Raw genomic sequence first — 19,693 nt, 5'->3', positions numbered from 1 at the left:
GACTACCGCTCTTGGTTGATATAACGAGAATTTAAGTGTGAAATAAGTACAATTTTTCTCATACATGTTATGCTATGTTTTTTTTTTAATAAAAAACAAAAACCACATGGGCCACTATTTAGGAACTTATTCACACGTTAACCATACAACTCAAAAAATCAGAATCATAACTCCAATTTTTCGTTCACTTCATTCACACTCCTATTTTGACTTCACATTCACCACTTTATAAACTCATCATGTCCACCATTTTCAAGCCATCCATCAACACACACTTAACAAAAACACACACACACACAAGCCATGGCTACTTCCATTAATGAGGCTCCCATTAATACACTCATAACATGTTTCATGTTATCTGTTTTGCTTTTCGGATCCTGTGGTTTGTGTGAATCAGTTCCGGGTCTTTATGTGTTAGGGGACTCGTTAGTGGACGCGGGTAACAACAATTATCTGGCTTTGTCACTGTTAAAAGCTGATTTCCCTCATAACGGGGTTGATTTCCCGACTAGAAAAGCTACTGGACGGTTTAGTAACGGCAAAAATGCTGCTGACTTTCTAGGTATGTTTTTCTATTATGATAATCCAATGGAGCGAAGTATCCGTTAGACCTTCTAGGTCTTCACGTACATGGCATGCAGTTATTTTAAATAACTAAACGCCATATATTATATCATTCGTCCCTCAAAATTATCTTTCAGACTTCCTAGGCTCTCTACGTATACGACGTGCAATTATTTTAAAAAAAACTCCACTCGTATAAGATATCATTTGTCCCTCAGAATTTCATAACTTTTTTATTTATGAAATTTGGAAGAACTAATGATTGACGGGAAGAATTATCTTTCGGACTTCCCAGGCCTCTCTACGTATACGACGTGCAATTATTTTAAAAAAAATACTGCACGTCATATAAGATATCATTCGTCCCTCAAAATTTCATAAATACAATAGTTTGTTTATGAAATTTGGAAGGACTAATGATTTACGGAAGGTATTATCCTTCGGACTTCCTAGGCCTCTCTACCTATACAACGTGCAGTTTTTTTTAAAAAAAAACTCCACGTTGTATACGATATCACTCATTCCTTCATATTATGTGTGACTTTGCAGCGGAGAAGGTTGGACTACCGTTGGCACCTGCATACCTGTCACTCGTGTCGAACTCAAAGAAGTTGAGTAGCACGAACGCCACGGTGACCGGAGTTAACTTTGCATCCGGAGGTGCCGGCATCTTCAATGGAACTGATGATTTATTTGTAAGATTTAATCATTCATTCATGAAAGCTACTATTTCGTTATTTATATCATATAGTTTCAAATCAATGATAAAAGTCTATTGATAACAAAGTTATGGTGGTGGAAGGACATTGGGGGGTTTACTACGTGTACGTGTTTTTTTTTTAAATATTAGAAAAAGATATTTACTCAGTTTTATTAGCATACATTTTTTTATTAATATTCGTATACCCTTTTTATTTTAAAGCAAATAAAACAGTAAGTTTTTTTTAGTGATAAACTAACATATTTCCACATATCTATTTGTATTTAGAGAAAAGTTAACATAAACAAAAAAAATTACGCTAACTATGGGAATCAAATAGTGTAATTATTATATATACAAGTAATCTAATTATGTAATTACACATAATATAATTATACTACACTATAATTACACTATTATATATATATATAGGCTAAGTATAAAATAAAAACCCACTTGAGTTGTGAAAATTTTAGAAACTCATTCTTAACCAAATGTTTTTAATTAATGTTTAAATCTTGTGGTGCACAATTAAAGTGAATAAAAAATGTAAATATAAATATAACTTTTTCTCTCTCCTGAAACATATATAAAAATTAGTAAAAAAATGTTAAAAAATAGCAAAACATTTTTTTTTGATGTTTCGATGTTTTGTATTAAATGTTACAACATATATTACATGTAACAAAAAAACAAAAAACTATGTTACATAGGGTTTTCGCGGATTTTCACAACTCAAATGGGTTTTCATTTTAACCTTACCCTATATATATATATATATATATATATATATATATATATATATATATATATAATTGCACTACCTGATTCGCAAAATTAGCACGTTAATTCAATTTTTATTTGATCTAAACCCTAGGATTTAAATATTGTTTTACTAATATAAATTATGAATTTTCCTTTAAGTGTTTTAACTCTTTTCATCTTGAAATAGAAGATAATTGTGTCAAAATAAGCCACCAAATTTTATCTAACTTAAATCTGAAAGTTTAATGTTTATATTCATAACATGTTGGAATTATAAAAGAAAAAAAAAAAAATAGGACCGATAACGATTCTTTAAGGTGTTATGTTAAGTTTTAAGATGAACGCACATACTTAAAAGTCAAAACTATCCCTAAAAATCAAACATATATATTGTTAGTTTGTTACACAATTTTTTTTATATGAGAAACCGTTACCAATAAATTTATGAGATCACAACAATACGGTGCGTCCGTGCTAATCCTCTTGTGCTGAACATATCTCTTTCAAGTTGGTAAAAGGAAAAAAAAATCATTGAAATATGAATTCGAATGACTCATTGTGTCATCATCCTCAAGGCTTTTTAACAAACATTTTCCAAAATTATGTTTTTACGCTCACCGTTATGTCATCCTTGAAGCTTTCGAACAAACATTTTTAAAAGTATGTAAATACGCATATATATGCTTGAGCGTATAACAAATAATATTATACAATCACATTTGCACAATTATTTTTCTCGTTTTAAACAATTGAACCCATAAAAAAGCTGAAAAAAGAAATTAAAAAAAAAACACAGGAGACATTTTATGATGAACTACAGAATAGACACAACCACTAAGATCAATAATTCAGTTTTGCATGGAATAAACTGAGCAATTAAAATCGGCTAATATATAAAAAAATAGTAGTTTAATTATGTTTTTAAGAAAGTAATTAGTCCAAAAATATAAATAAAAACAGAAAAAATTTAAAAAAACTAAAATGCATTCCAAAAAATAATAACTCAAAATATAAATAAAAAACGAAAAAGTTTAAAAAACTAAAATGTTTCCACCATATATAATTCTCATTAAAAAAACGACGAAAAGACACAATGACGAAAATGAACAAAAACACAATTATAACTTAAAAAAACACAATATATCGCAAAATATAACACAATGACGAACAAAATACAACACAATGTTGAGTAATATAACACAATATCAAGAAAAATAGACACAATGCCAAGGAAAAAAAACAATTAATGTCGAAAATAAACACAAAATACAATGATATTTTTCACTCAACATTGGTTTTTTTTAGAACGAAAAAGATGGTGAGAACATTAATGTGTTTTTACTTTTTTTTTTATTTATTTATTAAATTTTGAGTTATGGTTTTTTTATTATTTTTTTGAGTAGTTTTTGTGTGGTTATAAATCTTTCTAACCTCTCTCGTTTTTGTTCACTTTTGTAAAATAAGTTGATCCTCTATAAGTATACCAATGCAAACATAATATAAAAAACATTCATTACAAAATAATGAAATTTTTTAATAAATATTCAACATGTAACAACTTACAAGTTTATTTAGTAAAAGAGTAAAAGAGTAAAAGAGAGTTATTTAGTACTTTACAAAACGATTAATATTAATTGTATTTTAGCTTAAATATTCAAAAACAAATAAAATACGGTGAACGTGGATCGAACACGTGACCTTCAGATCTTCTGACTGACGCTCTCCCAACTGAGCTATCCCCGCAATTCAAATACTATCTAATATTACATTATTATATATTTCAGAGAGAAACAATATCCTTGACAAAGCAAGTGGGCTTCTACACTCTAGTCCATGATCAACTGGTTCAGCAAATGGGCTCAGCTGGAGCCCAAGCCCACTTATCAAATTCTCTATTCCTAGTAGTCATTGGTAGCAATGACCTCTTCGGCTACTTCACCAAAGATTCTAAAGCCTCTAAACAATACACCCCACAACAATATGTTGATCTCATGGCCTCCAACCTCCAAGGACTTTTGAAGTTAACTAACTAGTATTCAAATCAACAAGTTGCATTTGGATAGTTTAATTTCGATGACGATTTATTTGATTTGGTTGATACAAAGGCTGTATGGGTTGGGAGCGCGTAAGTTTGTGGTAAGTGGAGTTGGAGTGATTGGTTGTTGTCCGGCACAAAGAAAGCAGAACACCACCGATTGTAAGGTGGAGGCGAATTATTGGGCTACACAGTACAATGTTGGTCTAAAGGCTTTGCTAAGTGAATTGAAGTCAGAATTGTCGGATATGCACTACTCTTATTTTGACACGTATGGTGTTATGGATGATCTTATCCAACATCCAGAACTTACGGTACTTAATACCTGACTATGTTTTTTTTCATTTTTATTTCAACAATATGGTAGATCTTAAACTTAATAAATACGTCAAATGATCTAAAACTCTAACAATATTGATATTGTTTTAGGAATTACGGAGATAAAAGCGGCTTGCTGCGGTCTTGGAAACCTAAAAGCCGACATCCCTTGCATCCCAATATCAACCTATTGCTCCAACCGAAAAAACCATTTGTTTTGAGATCTATATCATCCAACAGAATACGCATCTAGTATTTTTGCAGGCTTTCTCTATAGTGGATCACCACAAGTTACGACCCCAATGAATGCGGAACAACTTATTAAAGTCTAAGACAAGAAACATTACAAATATACGTGTACGCACACACATATTTATACATTCGTAAACATGCATATATGTATAAAATCATATGTATTTTTTCTTAAAGCTTGTTGTAATAGTGTTTATCGATCCGATTAATGTAAGTTGGTTTTGCTAGTATTGGTTGTTGGATTGGGCTGTGTTTATAATTATGCCATACAAATTAAATGATTTATGTGATTTTAAATTGACATATTGGTCCTTTCAAGAGTTTGAGAAAGTGTATGACCGGTAAAATGGCGCGCGTAGATCAATAACCGAAATTGAATATATCAATAATATTTGACATTAGGAACTTTATACTACGATGGAGATAAACCTGAATCGTAGTTGTGCTTTTGTCAATATGAAGTACTGAAGTATATAGCTTAATGTCACAAACACTGTTTTGTGCGACTTTTTTAAACCTGAAAAGCTAAAATCCGCATGAACTTTAGTTACGTATTTATGCGACTTTTTTTAAACATATTCCTAAAATCCATCCGATGCTCATTTTGAGAGACTCGAACGTGCACCACTTTTGTGGTGATAAACACCTGATGCCGGCTTATTTTTTGTTTGTATATAAGCAATTGAATATATTAAGCCTAACAATATGACTAGAACAAAATGTTTCCTGAATATGTCAAATCCCTTGGCTACAAGCCCACAAGTTTTCTATAACTTCAAGAAGGCAAACAAACAATGAAACAAACAAGAATCCAGAAGTCATCATATGTTATGAATAGAGTGAACTGCAGTTTTCGTTTATGTGGTTTGTCAAAATCTGCGGTTTTAGTCAAATAGTTTCTAATTTGTGATTTTCGTCCTTCTGTTTTCATTTCACTTGCAATTAAACCCTAATTCACTAATCCCGTTAAGTTTGGTCGTTAAACCCATCAGTGTGTCCTTCACGTGAGAGGCGCTTTTGTCCCTTCCCCCCCCCCCCAAAAAAATACACCCCATCCCTCACGTGAGGGGGGCTTGCGAATTAGGATTGGGGTTAATTTGAGGGGAAAAAAGGACAAAATGCCCCTCACACGAAGGACATGTTGATGGGTTTAACGAACAGACTTAACGGGATTAGTGAATTCGGGTTTAATAGCAAGTGAAATGAAACCACATGGATAAAAAATCGCAAATTTGAAACTATCTGACTAAAACCGCATATTTGGACAAACCACAACGACGAAAACCGCAGTTTACTCTTATGAATAAATTGGGCACAATTCGGTTAAACTTGCTTATGCGCCAATACGAAACAGAACTATAATTTTTGGTTATTGGTTTATGACTTAACCAAGCTACCCTTGATTGTTCGGTTAACTCAATTATATGCTCACATGTTTTAGTCTCAATATATTAGATGGATATAGAAATAACCAAATATGCATCATAAGTTGATGATTAGACATCCACATGATGGAAAGTTGATCACAACTTAATGATTAAGTAAGCATAAATAACTCTAAAAGGGTGACAAAGTTTATTCATAATTAATTATTTTTTATAAAGCTATCCTTTTTTCACAAATGTAGTTTATTCTTAAGATTTATGATACTTATATATATCAACAAATAGTGTAATACCCTTTTTTTTTCTTTTTTGAACAACTAGTATACGTTATACGCATCATCTTATCTTACTTCTAAATCTACACATTTTCTTTATCATGAAACTTGAACCATCAAGTATGTGAGAAGGGACACCTATCCCGCACACCTTAAACCGCCTACATGCTCTTTGGTAGACAATACAACATCTGACTTTGTTATTTTGTATTTTTAAATATTGAATTAACATCCTTAAAATAAAATATCAATTTTATGGTGCTTAAATTTTACAAGTAGACAGTTTGTCTGTATTACTTATCTAAATACTACTAAGTTTTAAATTTATTTTATACGGCAAATTCACAATGATCACAAACACGAGATAGATGATGGTCTCATGACCGATGTATGGCATGTATAGTTGTCAAATGTGTTTTAAACGCAATGGTTGTAGATGATGAATTAAGGACTGAATTTGACAGTTAAATAAGATCGGGTAAAACCGTAAGAGTAATCCAAAGGTGAGTGACATTCTAGAAAGTCACAATCTAGGTAACTAAAAAGAAAGTCGTGAACTAATATGGTTAAATGTACAATATTGACCGATATGAAAAGTCATATAGTACGCTACATATCGAAAATAATGTTTATAAAATTCATTAGCCTTTTATACTTTGGCAAATTGAAAATAAATAATCTTACCTTTTGTGCGTTGGCCAATAATAATCCACCTTTAAAAATCATTATCAATGGTCCAACCTTTCAACTATTTTTATCTCAATAGACCTCCGTTAAAAAACACTTAACGTCGTAAGTTTTTGCCGAGTTTAAAACCGATGTTTTAGGACTTTTGATCGGAAGAAGGATACTAGTCGACTGATGTAAAACTTATCTCGAAACGGTGATCCAAATGACAAAAGAGTGTTTCAATTCGGGTGTATGGATTTCCAATTGACACAAATCAAGCCATTTGAATCACCGTTTCGAGATAAGTTTTACATCAGTCGACTCGTATCCTTCTTTCGATCAAAAGCTCTAAACATCGGTTTGAAACATGGAAAAAAACTTAACGACATTAAGTATTTTTTAACGAAGGTCCATTAAAACAAAAATAGTTGAAAGGTTGAACTGTTAATAGTGATTTTTAAAAATAAGATTATTATCGATCAATACATAAAAAATAAAATTATTTATTTTCAAGTTGCCTTATACTTTTACAACAGAGGCATTTTAGTAAAAGCAAAATTACGAACAAACGTAAACAATTTAAAATAAGAGACAACGACACATACTTTGCTACATACAAATCCCAAGTCAACTTGTATAAAATATTACGAAGTCTCTTTCTTATGTTTATTTTATGATATAAACTTATAAATTACTGTAAACATGCATTGTTTACCAACAAGTCTAATACAATGAAATCGATGCTAAATGTTTACCCACAAGTTATATGTTAGACCCAATCACCGTTGATGATTTCCCTAATTAGTTGATGACACGAAACCACAACTTGATATTTTTATTATTCGACTATGATTTGGGTAGCACTATTATTTAAAAAAAACTACGTTGTTAATAACATAATATTTATAGATAACTAAAAGAAAGTTCTAAGATATTTTATTATTTGTTATTTATTAATCTTCTACCTCATATCATCACATCAAGTCTTTGTAAGCATACCTAGTCGTAGAAAATATACGACATCCTAGTTGAAAATCACGTGTTAGCTATAAAATTAAAAGATGTAATCAGTTTAAAAAAATGAAAACGGTTTTTAGAACATAATTATTACGTTATTAAGTATGTACTATGGATAATTATGATGAGATATCGACCAATAAAGGAGTGCAATGTCGAAAGTAAAGAGTGCTTGAATATTTATGAAGATTTGATTGGATCTGCTTATATTATTTTTCTGTAGTTATTTTTTTATTTTTATGTTTTTTTTTCTTGTTTCTTGTTTTTATAACGTGCTTGTTACCACGTTCTATACAATAATACTTGTCTTACATATTTTAATTATGCAGATATACTAATTTGATTTTAACACTTATATTCAACCATTCATGATTCAGCACAACTATATACTCATGTATTTGTCCCTAAACGATATGAAAAGTGAACCCATCATTTTATGAGAGAAGTGAATCAAAGTAGGGATGAGATTGGTATCGTATCGGTACCGGTACCAAAAATTCTGATCCTGAAAATCATAAATTGTTGGTACCGGTACTGGTATCGAAATTTTCGGTTTCGTACAAGTACCAGTATTTAAGGTAAAATTCAGGATATACCGGTACCGTATTGATGCCGAAACTCAAAACTTTGGCACCGATTCAGTACCGGTATTGAATTTGCTCATCCCTAAATCAAAGTCCCGTCTTATCATTAAAAGAAATACTAAAACTTTCACCAAAAAAATTCTTAAATATTCAAACGCATCATATTTTTATCCAAGCATTAAAAAATGACGACTCAAAACAATATTTTAAAAAATATTAAAAATTATATAAGGTGAACAATAACTTTTCAAATATACAAAAAAATCATTACATTTTTATTCTTCTCCAACACCCTAACCCATCCATATATTATAAAATAAAACCTCACTCACATATTATGGGAGATAGGATGAGAATGCTCCAATACACTAAGAAATAACAAACAAGTCAAGTCCGAATTTAAGAACATGATTTATAAACCAAACTAAACTTCAAGCTCTTGTAAGTCAAAACAAGTCGTCCAGTTGAACTTCACCTGTCTTCTTTTAAAAAAAATTAGGAGAAAACAAAATTATTGGAATATCCGAATTAATATCATATATTCATACAATACAATTTAATTATAGCAATGCAATACATTAGGCGCACTCACCATTGTTTCCTAAATATATACATTTTATACATACATACATATCTCTATATCTACTATCCACACATTCCCTACTAGTAACTTACTCTTTGCGTCTTTATATTTATTATTATTTTCTTCTTCTTTCTTCAATACATTGTGTGCAACACACGGTTTCACTCCAAACATGCCTTCATTTCCGTAATCCCGAGACACTTTAATGGCGGCGTCTTCAACTGGATTCGTCTCTAAAGCTCGCACGGCCTTACATTCCGCCGCCGCTAAAGCCGAGAAAGTCTTCACTGACATCAAAAAATCAGATTCGTCCACCGATCTAGGTCAATTTCACTTCGTTTGACCTAATTTTACTGGCTTTAGGTTTTACTTAGGGTTTATATTGTTCACGTAACTTAGATCTTAACTGATTGTTTGTTAATTTGAATTTGAAGATGAGATTGGCAAGCTATCGGTGAGTGATGAGTCGACGGTTGATTCTACTAGCGATGTGGCTGTTACGCAGGTATTCGATAACTATTCGATACGTATTCGATAAGTAGTCGATGATTTTAGATTGATTGATTGTACGGATGTTAGATTTAGTTTTTGAAATGGAGATTTGATGTTAATAGGAGTTAGGATGAGATCGGTAGTTTATCGAAAACGAGTAAACTGGATGACGAATAGCGTGTCGATTTTTTAGGTTAGGTATCGGTTGAGAAACTGAAACTGAACCATGAGGAAACGAATACCGGTACTGGTACTGGTACTGATTGTGTTTGGTTAGGTAATGATCTAGGCTAAGCAGTTAATGCGGAAAAATATCGGATATCGGTCGAGGACCGATATTTGAGATATCGGTTATCGCTGTGATATATCGGTGGGATATCGGTAATTTTAATATCATGCAAAATTTATATATATAGCACTTTAACACTAACAATTCAGTATACTCTCCTACTATTAACAAATTATCCTTTTGCAACTTTGAAAACACTAACAAATGTAGCAAGTAGGAACTGATTAAGACTAAAAACACCACCATTAAACACTAAAAGTTGAAAATTAAGACTTAAAAATCCTGATATCGGGAATATCGGTGATATATCTGTCAATATCGCCGATATTATCGGTACCGATATTCTGATCAATATTTTGACCGATATTTCATATGAGGACCGATAACCGAGATACCACCAAGATTGACTGCATAGGATCTAGGTAGATTGGTACCTGTACCGTTGAAATATAATGAAAATGAAAACATGAGAAAATGAGTACCTGTACTGGTACCTATTGTGTTGATGTGTTCTGTTCTGTTCGGTTGGTACACGCACCATTGAAAAATGCTGAAAATGTAAACATGAAAAAACGAGTACCTGTACTATATACCGAATAGCGTGTCGATTTTTTAGGTTAGGTATCGATCGTGAAACTGAAACCATGAGGAAACGAATACTGGTACTGGTACTGATTGTGTTTGGTTAGGTAATGATCGGTACCTGAACCGTGGAAATATAATGAAAACGAAAACATGAGAAAACGAATACCTATACGGGTACCGATTGTGTTGATGTGTTATGTTCTGTTCGGTTGGTACATGTATCATTGAAAAATACTGAAAATGAAAACATTAAAAAACGAGTACTTGTACTGTATACCGAATAGTGTATCATTTTTTTAGGTTAGGTATCAATCGGTACGGGTACTGTTGACAGTTACGAAACTGAAAACGTGAGGAAATGAATACCGGTATTGGTATTGATTGTGTTCGGTTAGGTACTAATCGGTAGCTGTACCATTGAAAATTTATGAAAACGTAAACATGATAAAAGGAATACCTGTACTGGTACTGATTGTGTTGATGTGTTATGTTCGGTTGGTACATGCCCCATTGAAAAATACTGAAAATGAAAACATGAGAAAACGAGTACCTGTACCGGTACCGATTGTATTTCGTCGCTGGTATACGGTAAAATGCTTATCTCTAAGAATGGTTGATTATGCAGATATTAGATTCGGTTGTTGAGACGTTGACTAACTGAACACAATTGGGTACTGGTACCGTGGAAAATACCGAAACTAAAAACATGAAAAAATGAATACCTTTACGGGCGCCGGCTGTGTTTGGATAGGTGCCGATTGGGACATGTACCGTTGAAAATACTAAAACTGAAAACATGAGAAAACGAATACCGGTATCAGTACCGATTGTGTTAGGTTCGGTAACATTATTTGGTACATGCACCATTTTGAAAATACTGAAATAGAAAACATGAAAAAACAAATACTGGTACTGTAATGATTGTGTTCTGTTGTGCCTGGTTCGGTATGGTATCAGTATTTGGTAAAAAATGTTCATCCCTGAGAGTGGTTGATTATACAGATATTGAATTCAATTGTTGACTAATACAGTATTTATAATGAAATTTTGTTATTAATATAAGTATTGTTGAATTTTTATGATAGGAAAAGAGTGGAAGAAGGAGGCCGGAGCCGATCAAGACAAAACAAGATTGGCAGGAGAGATTTAAAAACATGAGGTTTGGGAAAAAAGGAGGTCAAGAAGCTGATAAAACTGATGATCATACAACAATGTCTTTTTCAATATTTGATGATAGTGTGTTTCTACCAAGTAGAAGCCCTATGTCAAAGGTAATAATAAGATCTTATCCAAAAGTTAAAATTGTTAGTTTTGTTGATATTTGATATGGGTATTTGTATGCAGATGTTATTGTGGTATTGTATACCGTAATCTTTACTGAAATTGAAACTTAGATAGTTACTAATTTTAGCAAGGAAAATTGGATTTTAATAATCCAAACTATTAACCATTGGTCAATATCAATCCCTACTAACAATAATAATAAGACTAGTGGCAATCTCAACTTTCAGTTTTGTTGTCAACAAAAATTCCATTCTAACTTAGATAGTTACTAATTTTAGCAGGGAAATAAACTTGTCCGTGAACGGTTTACGAAAAAAATTGAACACGAACAATGTTTTATTTGATTTGGCTAACCGATAATGGTCAGTATTAACGGTTCGGTCTGGCTATCAAGTTTGTGTTGGTTACATTCATATGTTAATTTTACATAGTACTCATATATTTTTGTTTTATATTTAATATTTTTGCTTAAATTTATATGAATTGATTAGAAAAATCACTAAATTATAAAGACCCTGAATGAAAAAACATAAATGAACAAACTTTAACGAACTTAAAAGGACGTAAACTAATACATTATCGACCGTTCACGAACACAACTGAACGAACACGGCCTCTGTTCATGTTGGTTTATTTAGTAATAGAAAGAAATTCCTTGTTCATGTTCGTTTATTTATTAAACGAATGGACATAAACAAACTTCCCGCTGAACAGTTCAGGAACAGTTTGCTGTTCAGTCCGTTTACAATCCTAAATTGTTGATATTGATTTTTTAAAATAATCAAAGTATTTTGTGGTGTTGCCATCATACAACTTAAAGTGATGTTCATATCCTATAGGAACCAGAAGGTGGTTTATTGCGTTCAGATGATTCAAATATTGACATCATTCCATCAGCAGCTGTGCTTAGGCAATTGGCTATTGGTGTTGAGTAAGCTTTTCATTTATTTGATTTTGTCTTCTTCCTGTTCTAAAAATAGTGAAGTGAATATGTAGAGCATCTGTGACATCTGTATGAGACGATTTCGGTTATCAGATATGAAGTATGATAAAGTCTTAAGTTGTAATTTAAGTTTTTGTTCAACTGCAGGACTACCAGAATGGTCAAGTCAATGAGAGACCTTTTAATGTCATCAAGAGATACGTCACCTGTGAGAGAGAAAGCCGGTTTAAACTTCTCTACAGTGAAATCGTTAGTACTTAGAGATAAAGAAGATAAGTTTGATATGGAACTTAGTGCTGATGAAAAAGTTGTTTCTTGTATAAATTCACTTCTTGGTGCAGGTACATTCTTTGTTTTTGTGAAAGAAACATATTTGCCAAATTTTCTTCCATTTTCCCTTGATTTTCTTTTCTCCATTTTCTTGTAAGATATTTGCAGAAGGGCATATTTCTGGAAGGAAAAACTGTAAATTGGAGATAAATACAACAATTGCATCTTTAATTAAAGACCTTCATGGTGCTCCACCTGGTAGCTTTATTCTGGAGCTTGCAGAAGCCATTGGATGTTTGAAAACTATAAAGAGAATGGCATCATTTTGGTGTAGAGTTGTTGCCGAAGTAAGTGAATTGCTCTGGCTTATAATATTATACTTGGAACCGAAAATAAATCAGAGGAGAATCTGGCCTGTTTGTCATATTATTATGAGTTTGTTTCATCTTTGTATGCCATTTTGTAGATCCTTTGTGATAACTTGTTCAATAATTAATTTATTATACTTAGAGGTGGCAAGATTGTGTGGGTCGGATAACATATTAAAAGCTAGTTCAGGTTAAAATGGGTGATCTTTTACTACGGGGTGGAATAAACTGGGACGGGTTTGGTCGATCCTCAGTTACTTCATTTGTTCATTTCTTTAAGATGTTTTAGAACTAATAAACATGCTGATTATGATTACAAAGACAGTATTGTTATCGTTGAAATCTAAATCTTTGAATAAAGCGATTTAGGAGGTTGCATGCTTTAGAAATAAATTTTGGGGGAGTTTCAACCTGTTTGACCGGTTGACTTTCGAGACACAGCTTGGGACACATTTTAGCCTTTCGTCACTATAATGTGTTTGTGTTCTTTTATCTTTGTATGTGTTCCATTATAGTAGTTGGAGGTAGTAACGTGGGCTGGTGAGACGGGTTGGGTAACGGTTCAAAACTGGTATGGTTTGAAACATGCCATCTATTAGCATGTGGTGGAACACTGGAACTTGACTGGGTGGGTTTTGTTATATCTTTAAACAGCGTTTAAATTTGAAAACATTTTAGAAATAAATTATGTGGACATTTTTATTACAAAAAAAGTATTGTTGTAATATTATTCAAAATTTTTGAATAAAGTGATTTAGGAAGTTGTATGCAACCAAAATTTGTCCATTCGTAGTTCGGCTGTGGCTTCACCGAACTAGCTGCTAGCTGGAGTATGTTATTCTATTCATTTAATGCCACTTATTATTTTTCTGGAAAATTATTCGATTTATATATTAATTCAGTCTTAATATCTTCTGAACCTTTTGTGTGCAGTTAAGGAGACTATGGTCTGAAGGACAGCATATTCCCGGGATTCCCGCTGATGAAATTCCAGATTTAAACTGCTGTTTATTGTATCAGCAGTTACAAGTTATCAACTGCTGTATTTCAAGGAAAAACCGTCGTGCAATTGCAACAGAATCACTAGATTCCGTCTTGAAACAAGCCAGTTTAAATGATGACATGGCACCTTCACATGGAGAAACACCTCTAATGTATGCTAAAGTTAGCTCTGGAGAGCTTGTGCTTAGATTAGGAGCTGCTAAACAATGCGAGAACTTAACAATGTTGGAAACTGGCGAACCCGTGTATGCCCCTGTTATGCAGGTTCGATTAACATTTAACTTTATTTAACTTGTTATATCAATATGCTTCCTTTTATCAATATAAAAATCATCTTCATTTGCGAGCTTACAGGAAGAGCCTTTGCTCACAGAAGATCTCGTTAAGGAGACTGAGGAATTTATATTACGTACAGGGAGGTCAGTTGATTAAAACTTTGTATAATATATTAATATATATTTGTTATAACATTTATGTTAAACATATTGATTTTTTTCACGTGGTCAGTGTTGGAGCGGGGTGTTCTCAACTTCTTTCAGATATGCAGGCTTTTAAGGTGAGTCGTAGGCTTTAAAATGCAGATGTGTAAATAAATATAATTTAACTTATCGATCATTGTGTTTTAGGCTGCAAATCCGGGGTGCATATTAGAAGATTTTGTTAGATGGCATTCACCCCCTGATTGGATGGAGCCCACAACAGATGATGTAAGCAAAAAATCTTTCAATGGTGATAACGGGTCTTCTAGAGGACACCTAAGTATGCGTATGCAGAAAGAAGGTATACACAACTATACATTTACAAGCAGCAAACTTTTAACGGGTCTTCTTGTTTTATGATGAGCTTGTTTTCGTGTTGGTGTTCAGGGAATTTATGGAGAGAGATTTGGGAAACCGCAAAACCGGTGCCAGCTGTTAAACAGTCTCCATTATACGATGAAGATTTGTCTGTGTAAGTGAGCCATTTATATTTTTGCTACAAAAATCATTTTTTATTTTTTTATCTGATAAAAGGTTCATGTTTATAGGGAACATATTCTGCAAGGCTTAGAGGATTTTCCGCCTTCTAATCTCTTTGAACAGCTATACATTTCACTTGTAAGTTGTAACTTATCTTTTATTTATTTCACCATTTTTCATTGTTGTATGTATTGTTTTATCGATGGCAACTAATGTAAATTGCTATATTTTCAGCTGTGTTCAGGTTGCGCAGTTGCCGAGAGAAAAACCTCGACTAATGAACATCTATACAAGCTGTTTCTTGATTGCAAAGACTACATCGTCGCCACTTGTCAAGGAAATAATTGTTTTGAAAAAGTCGACGATATATGCCAGGTATCTAAATATTAAATCTACACGTGTGTGGCACCGTGTGTATTTGTTATTTATTTATATTTATTTTGCGGCGGGGTAGGTATACGACTCGGTGGTGATGATGGTATTGAACCCAGACGAGTTCATGAGGCTCACAAAGCACGACGACACGCCTACACCAGGCGAACAAAGGGGTCGGTTTAGAAGGCTAAGTTTTCCGTTCGGTAACAAGGATAAAAGCCACGGGAAAACACCACCAAAAGACCCCAAAAGCGAGGAAAACCCTTTACGTCAGTCGTTAACTTCAATGTTTTCAAAAAAACCGCCAAAAGCCGGGAATGCATCACCAGCTGAGAAACCAGTTAGTTCAATTCAAAATGATTGGATAGATGTATAATAACAATAATCATTGTTATTACATCTGCATTTAATTGTAAATTTATCCTGAAATAATGAGCTAAGGTTAATTTTGTTTTACATATTTGAAAGAAACCAACTGTAAATTTAAGAGACTGTTACATGAATGAATTGAAATAGTGGACTTGAATCAATTAGGGTTTTGATCTTTATTCGCGTCATCGGATTCAAGATCCTTCATGATGATTCCCGGGATTACGAAGTTCGCTATCCAGTAAAGAAAGATGAATGCCACACTGTCAATCAAAGAAAGTAATCCAAAGTTAATGAACGGTAAAATTTGTTGTAATATTATTGTTATTCTTAAGTGTAGTTTCAAGCTGGCCTTTGATAAGCTATATACATGAGTAACATAAATGCACATATTATGAAGGTAGAATAAGAAGGCATTGAGAAGGGGAAAATGCAAAAATATCCATTTCACCTGTCAGTGTCAATAAAATGTTCATTTCATTAACTAGTTTCCATAATGTCAACCCTTACGCTTGTTAACCCGATGACTTTTTAATCATCCAACGAGATTTTTAACAAACCAGCATAAAAAATCTTGTCAAAAGTCATAAAAATCTTGTCGGAAGCCAAAACGTCAAACGCCCAGATAATCGCATCCCCTCCGACGCAGTGGCGGACCTACACCAAAGGTGTAGGTGTCGACCCTTGTGGAAAGATAATCTTATAGGTGTATATATGTTAAAATCCTGATCGACCTCTATTAAATTTTGACACCGATCCTCTTCTGACCCCGATGAAATTTTTTCTGGGTTCGCCACTGCTCTAACAATAAAAAAAAAAAACAAAACCAAACTAATGATCCAAAGGTTTTATGATGGAACAGAAAATGGTTTGTTGAAAATGTTGTAGGGTCGACAGGTTTTAGCGTGAACATTCTGATAATTGGTTGGTTAAATGGATATTTCGTCGGACATTGACAGGTAAAATAGACATTTTGATCATTATCCCGTTAAGAAAACCTTGTGGGAATCAAGACTGAGATATCTCCAGCGGCAGCGGTGGTGGCGGGTGAATTGACAGCAAGAACCACCAGATGAGAAGTGGTAACAGCCATGGTTTTAGTCTTCACATGGTTCGGAAAGTGTCGGCCAACCGGTGGTGGTCCATGTCTAGACAGCCAGTGGAGGTTACTTGAGAGGGTGGATAGTGGTGGCTTATGGTGGTGTATGGACTTCATTTTTTAAATTTCTGTTTAATGTTCACAATGCATATATGCCTTTAGGCTAGTCATGTGTGGATAATGTTTTTGGGGTTCATGTTATCTTTGGGTATATACTTTCTATGTGTATATGATTGACTAATAATAAAATAATAAAAAATCATGAATTCACTAATAATATAATTACTAACTTTACTATTTTTTTTTAAAATAGAAGAGTTAAAAATGAAAAGGTGATGAAAATTAATGACATATAATTACGCTTGTTATCTTTATACATTAATAAGATAAATAACATGTGTTATGACGAGTAACGCAAAACGTGTTGCCATAAGTTACAAGACACTATCCATTATGGTAATTTAAGTGATTTTTCCTTTTATGCATATATATACGGTTATTGAAGAAACACTAATCGACCCCGGGCAGATTACGGATAACCTGGGGGTTAGATAGATGTTTCCCACGAGGGGTTGGACCCGGCAAAGATGGTTCTTCTGATAACCTGCAAAACAGACACCGTAAGCTCGTCACTGAGAAGGGGGGGGGGGTTCCTCCTTGTGACCACCCTCCGGCGTGAGAATCAGACTAGATTGCTCTTGAATATAAATGTATATTAAGAGATTGCTAGAGCAGATATCAGGTATAATATGTAATACGAGATAGTATATGATGATAAGATGATAAGATGAGATGATCATACCATTTGGGGTATTTATAGCCGAAGGTAGGTTTCCAAGAAGGTGTAGCCGGCTTAATAGTATTCCTGTTCTACCAACTGTGGCCTACGCACGTGCCATGCTGGTAGTTGGTGGGTAGGCAGCGGCTGACAGTGACCAGGCCTGCTGTGTACTATTCCTTTTCCACCAACTGCCGGCTATGCACGTGGTATGACAAGAGTTGGTGAGTAGGCAGCGGCTAATAGTGACATACAGTACAAGAGCATGCAGCTCGCCATACTGTTGTCAATAAGCTGTCGTATCTTTGGTCAGATCTTTTGCCCATACCTCGTCAGGTACAGTACAGAAGATCTTCCCGTATCGTACGGACTGGCTTATTTGGGCGGGAGTATTCCCCCTCCCGCCTTTGTGCGGGATTGCTCCCGGCTTTGCTCATTCCTTCAGGTGACAACTGAATTATTGAGAGCTAAGTGCCTTGTGATTGTAGCCTTGCTGCGCGGGTGGCCTTCCCTGATGGCTTGTATCCGCAGCTGCGGGAACAGGCGGAGTACTTCACCATTGGGAGGCATTTCCTGCGGGAACAGCTTGCGTACTGCGCGTAAGGACGTCACGTCTCTGAGCATGGTGGGTCCTACGGATCCAGTTGGTTTCTGCGCAGACGTCTCTCTTCAAGGTGAGTCTTGCGGGTCCAACTGGGCTCTGCTGGGACCTATATAACTATATATACAGTTATATAGTAACCATGCCAGCATCTTCACTTTTTTTTATTTCTTTTTATTTTTGTTGATAATACATTTATGCATTGTTTTTTTCTTACAAAAGCCATTTAACACATCACTAAATCAGTAATCATAAATAAATATTATATAAAAAAATAATAAATTAAATTTTTTTTTCTTGTTTTATTACAACATAAAACCATCTTATGTATGTTTTTGATTCATAAAACCATCTTACGTATGGTTTTTATTACAACACAAAGCCATGCCATGCACATCAACTTATACTCGTGCCTCAAGGCAGCCCACCACCAAATCTCCATTTGAACCACCACCAAATCCTCCATGCGAGGAACACTTGTACAGTACATTTAAACAACCAATGAAAATACAGAATTTTGTATTAATAAATGCAAAGGTACCAGTAAAATGTGAGGAAAATAAATGGTGGTGTTGCAATATATATAGCATTCCCCTAACTGTTTCTTTATCTAAATCCATGAGTTTATGATCAAGACTCCACCCACCCGGATACATAAACATATGTATGTATTCATTATTATACTAACTAGATTTTATCCCCGTATTACGGGGGTTGTTTTATATTATTCGTTTTTAATATTTATATATGTATATTTGGATTTTAATTTTATTTATTGTAAGAAAGTTAATAATTAATATACTTGAGGTTTGATGATTAAATGGTTTCACAAATAAATGATATGTTATATTCCGGTTTAAAAGTTGTCTGGGTTTGGTGATACCCATTACCCATTTCTTTTCTTTATTATAAAATGTTTCTTAATTATAAATAATATATATTTTTTTAAATAAAATAGGATATTAATTTTTAGTATATCTCTATTTTATAGGATTTTCATATCAAATATTTGATAAGATTAATTTTTAATATAATGAGATATTATAACCCATTTAAGAGCTATCTGGGTTTGGTGAGACCTTTATCCATGAATTCGGGTCAAATGCGTGAGAAGCCTTCATTTACAAAT

At 33.4% G+C, this 19,693-nt stretch overlaps 1 protein-coding gene, 1 non-coding gene and 1 pseudogene across 3 annotated transcripts; 2 read left to right on the top strand and 1 right to left on the bottom strand.

Annotated features, from left to right (window-relative positions):
* The first annotated feature begins 303 nt into the window (after nucleotides 1-303).
* On the top strand, nucleotides 304-4,717 carry LOC143591390 (GDSL esterase/lipase At5g55050-like; annotated as a pseudogene). The gene is made up of 5 exons (XR_013145659.1): nucleotides 304-565; nucleotides 1,117-1,262; nucleotides 3,817-4,052; nucleotides 4,138-4,430; nucleotides 4,497-4,717. The product of XR_013145659.1 is annotated as a GDSL esterase/lipase At5g55050-like (transcript).
* Nucleotides 3,703-3,775, bottom strand: TRNAF-GAA (transfer RNA phenylalanine (anticodon GAA)). Its single transcript has one exon. It is a non-coding gene; the product is annotated as a tRNA-Phe (tRNA).
* A 4,638-nt stretch (nucleotides 4,718-9,355) lies between the features above and the next one.
* Nucleotides 9,356-16,193, top strand: LOC143591395 (uncharacterized). Its single transcript, XM_077071612.1, has 14 exons — nucleotides 9,356-9,473; nucleotides 9,585-9,655; nucleotides 11,602-11,787; nucleotides 12,640-12,731; nucleotides 12,891-13,084; nucleotides 13,182-13,360; nucleotides 14,315-14,647; nucleotides 14,738-14,802; nucleotides 14,891-14,939; nucleotides 15,010-15,163; nucleotides 15,250-15,334; nucleotides 15,411-15,480; nucleotides 15,577-15,717; nucleotides 15,797-16,193. The coding sequence occupies exons 1-14, from the start codon at nucleotides 9,356-9,358 to the stop codon at nucleotides 16,091-16,093; spliced, it is 2,034 nt and encodes a 677-aa protein (XP_076927727.1). The 3' UTR covers nucleotides 16,094-16,193.
* Nucleotides 16,194-19,693: the final 3,500 nt, after the last annotated feature.

The sequence above is a fragment of the Bidens hawaiensis genome, unplaced genomic scaffold (genome assembly GCF_021521415.1).
Source record: "Bidens hawaiensis isolate Kalapana, Puna unplaced genomic scaffold, B.hawaiensis_p1.1 tig00039611_1, whole genome shotgun sequence".
Taxonomy (NCBI): domain Eukaryota; kingdom Viridiplantae; phylum Streptophyta; class Magnoliopsida; order Asterales; family Asteraceae; genus Bidens; species Bidens hawaiensis.
The sequence above is the reverse complement of the archived record's forward strand: the minus strand, read 5'-3'. Positions and strand labels throughout refer to the sequence as shown.

Excerpts from the sequence above, each read along its gene's own strand:
- LOC143591395 (XM_077071612.1), top strand. The coding sequence starts at position 9,356 with ATGGCGGCGTCTTCAACTGGATTCGTCTCTAAAGCTCGCACGGCCTTA. Across the intron at positions 12,732-12,890 it reads CAATTGGCTATTGGTGTTGA|GACTACCAGAATGGTCAAGT; the intron begins GTAAGCTTTTCA and ends GTTCAACTGCAG. Across the intron at positions 14,940-15,009 it reads CAGATATGCAGGCTTTTAAG|GCTGCAAATCCGGGGTGCAT; the intron begins GTGAGTCGTAGG and ends ATTGTGTTTTAG.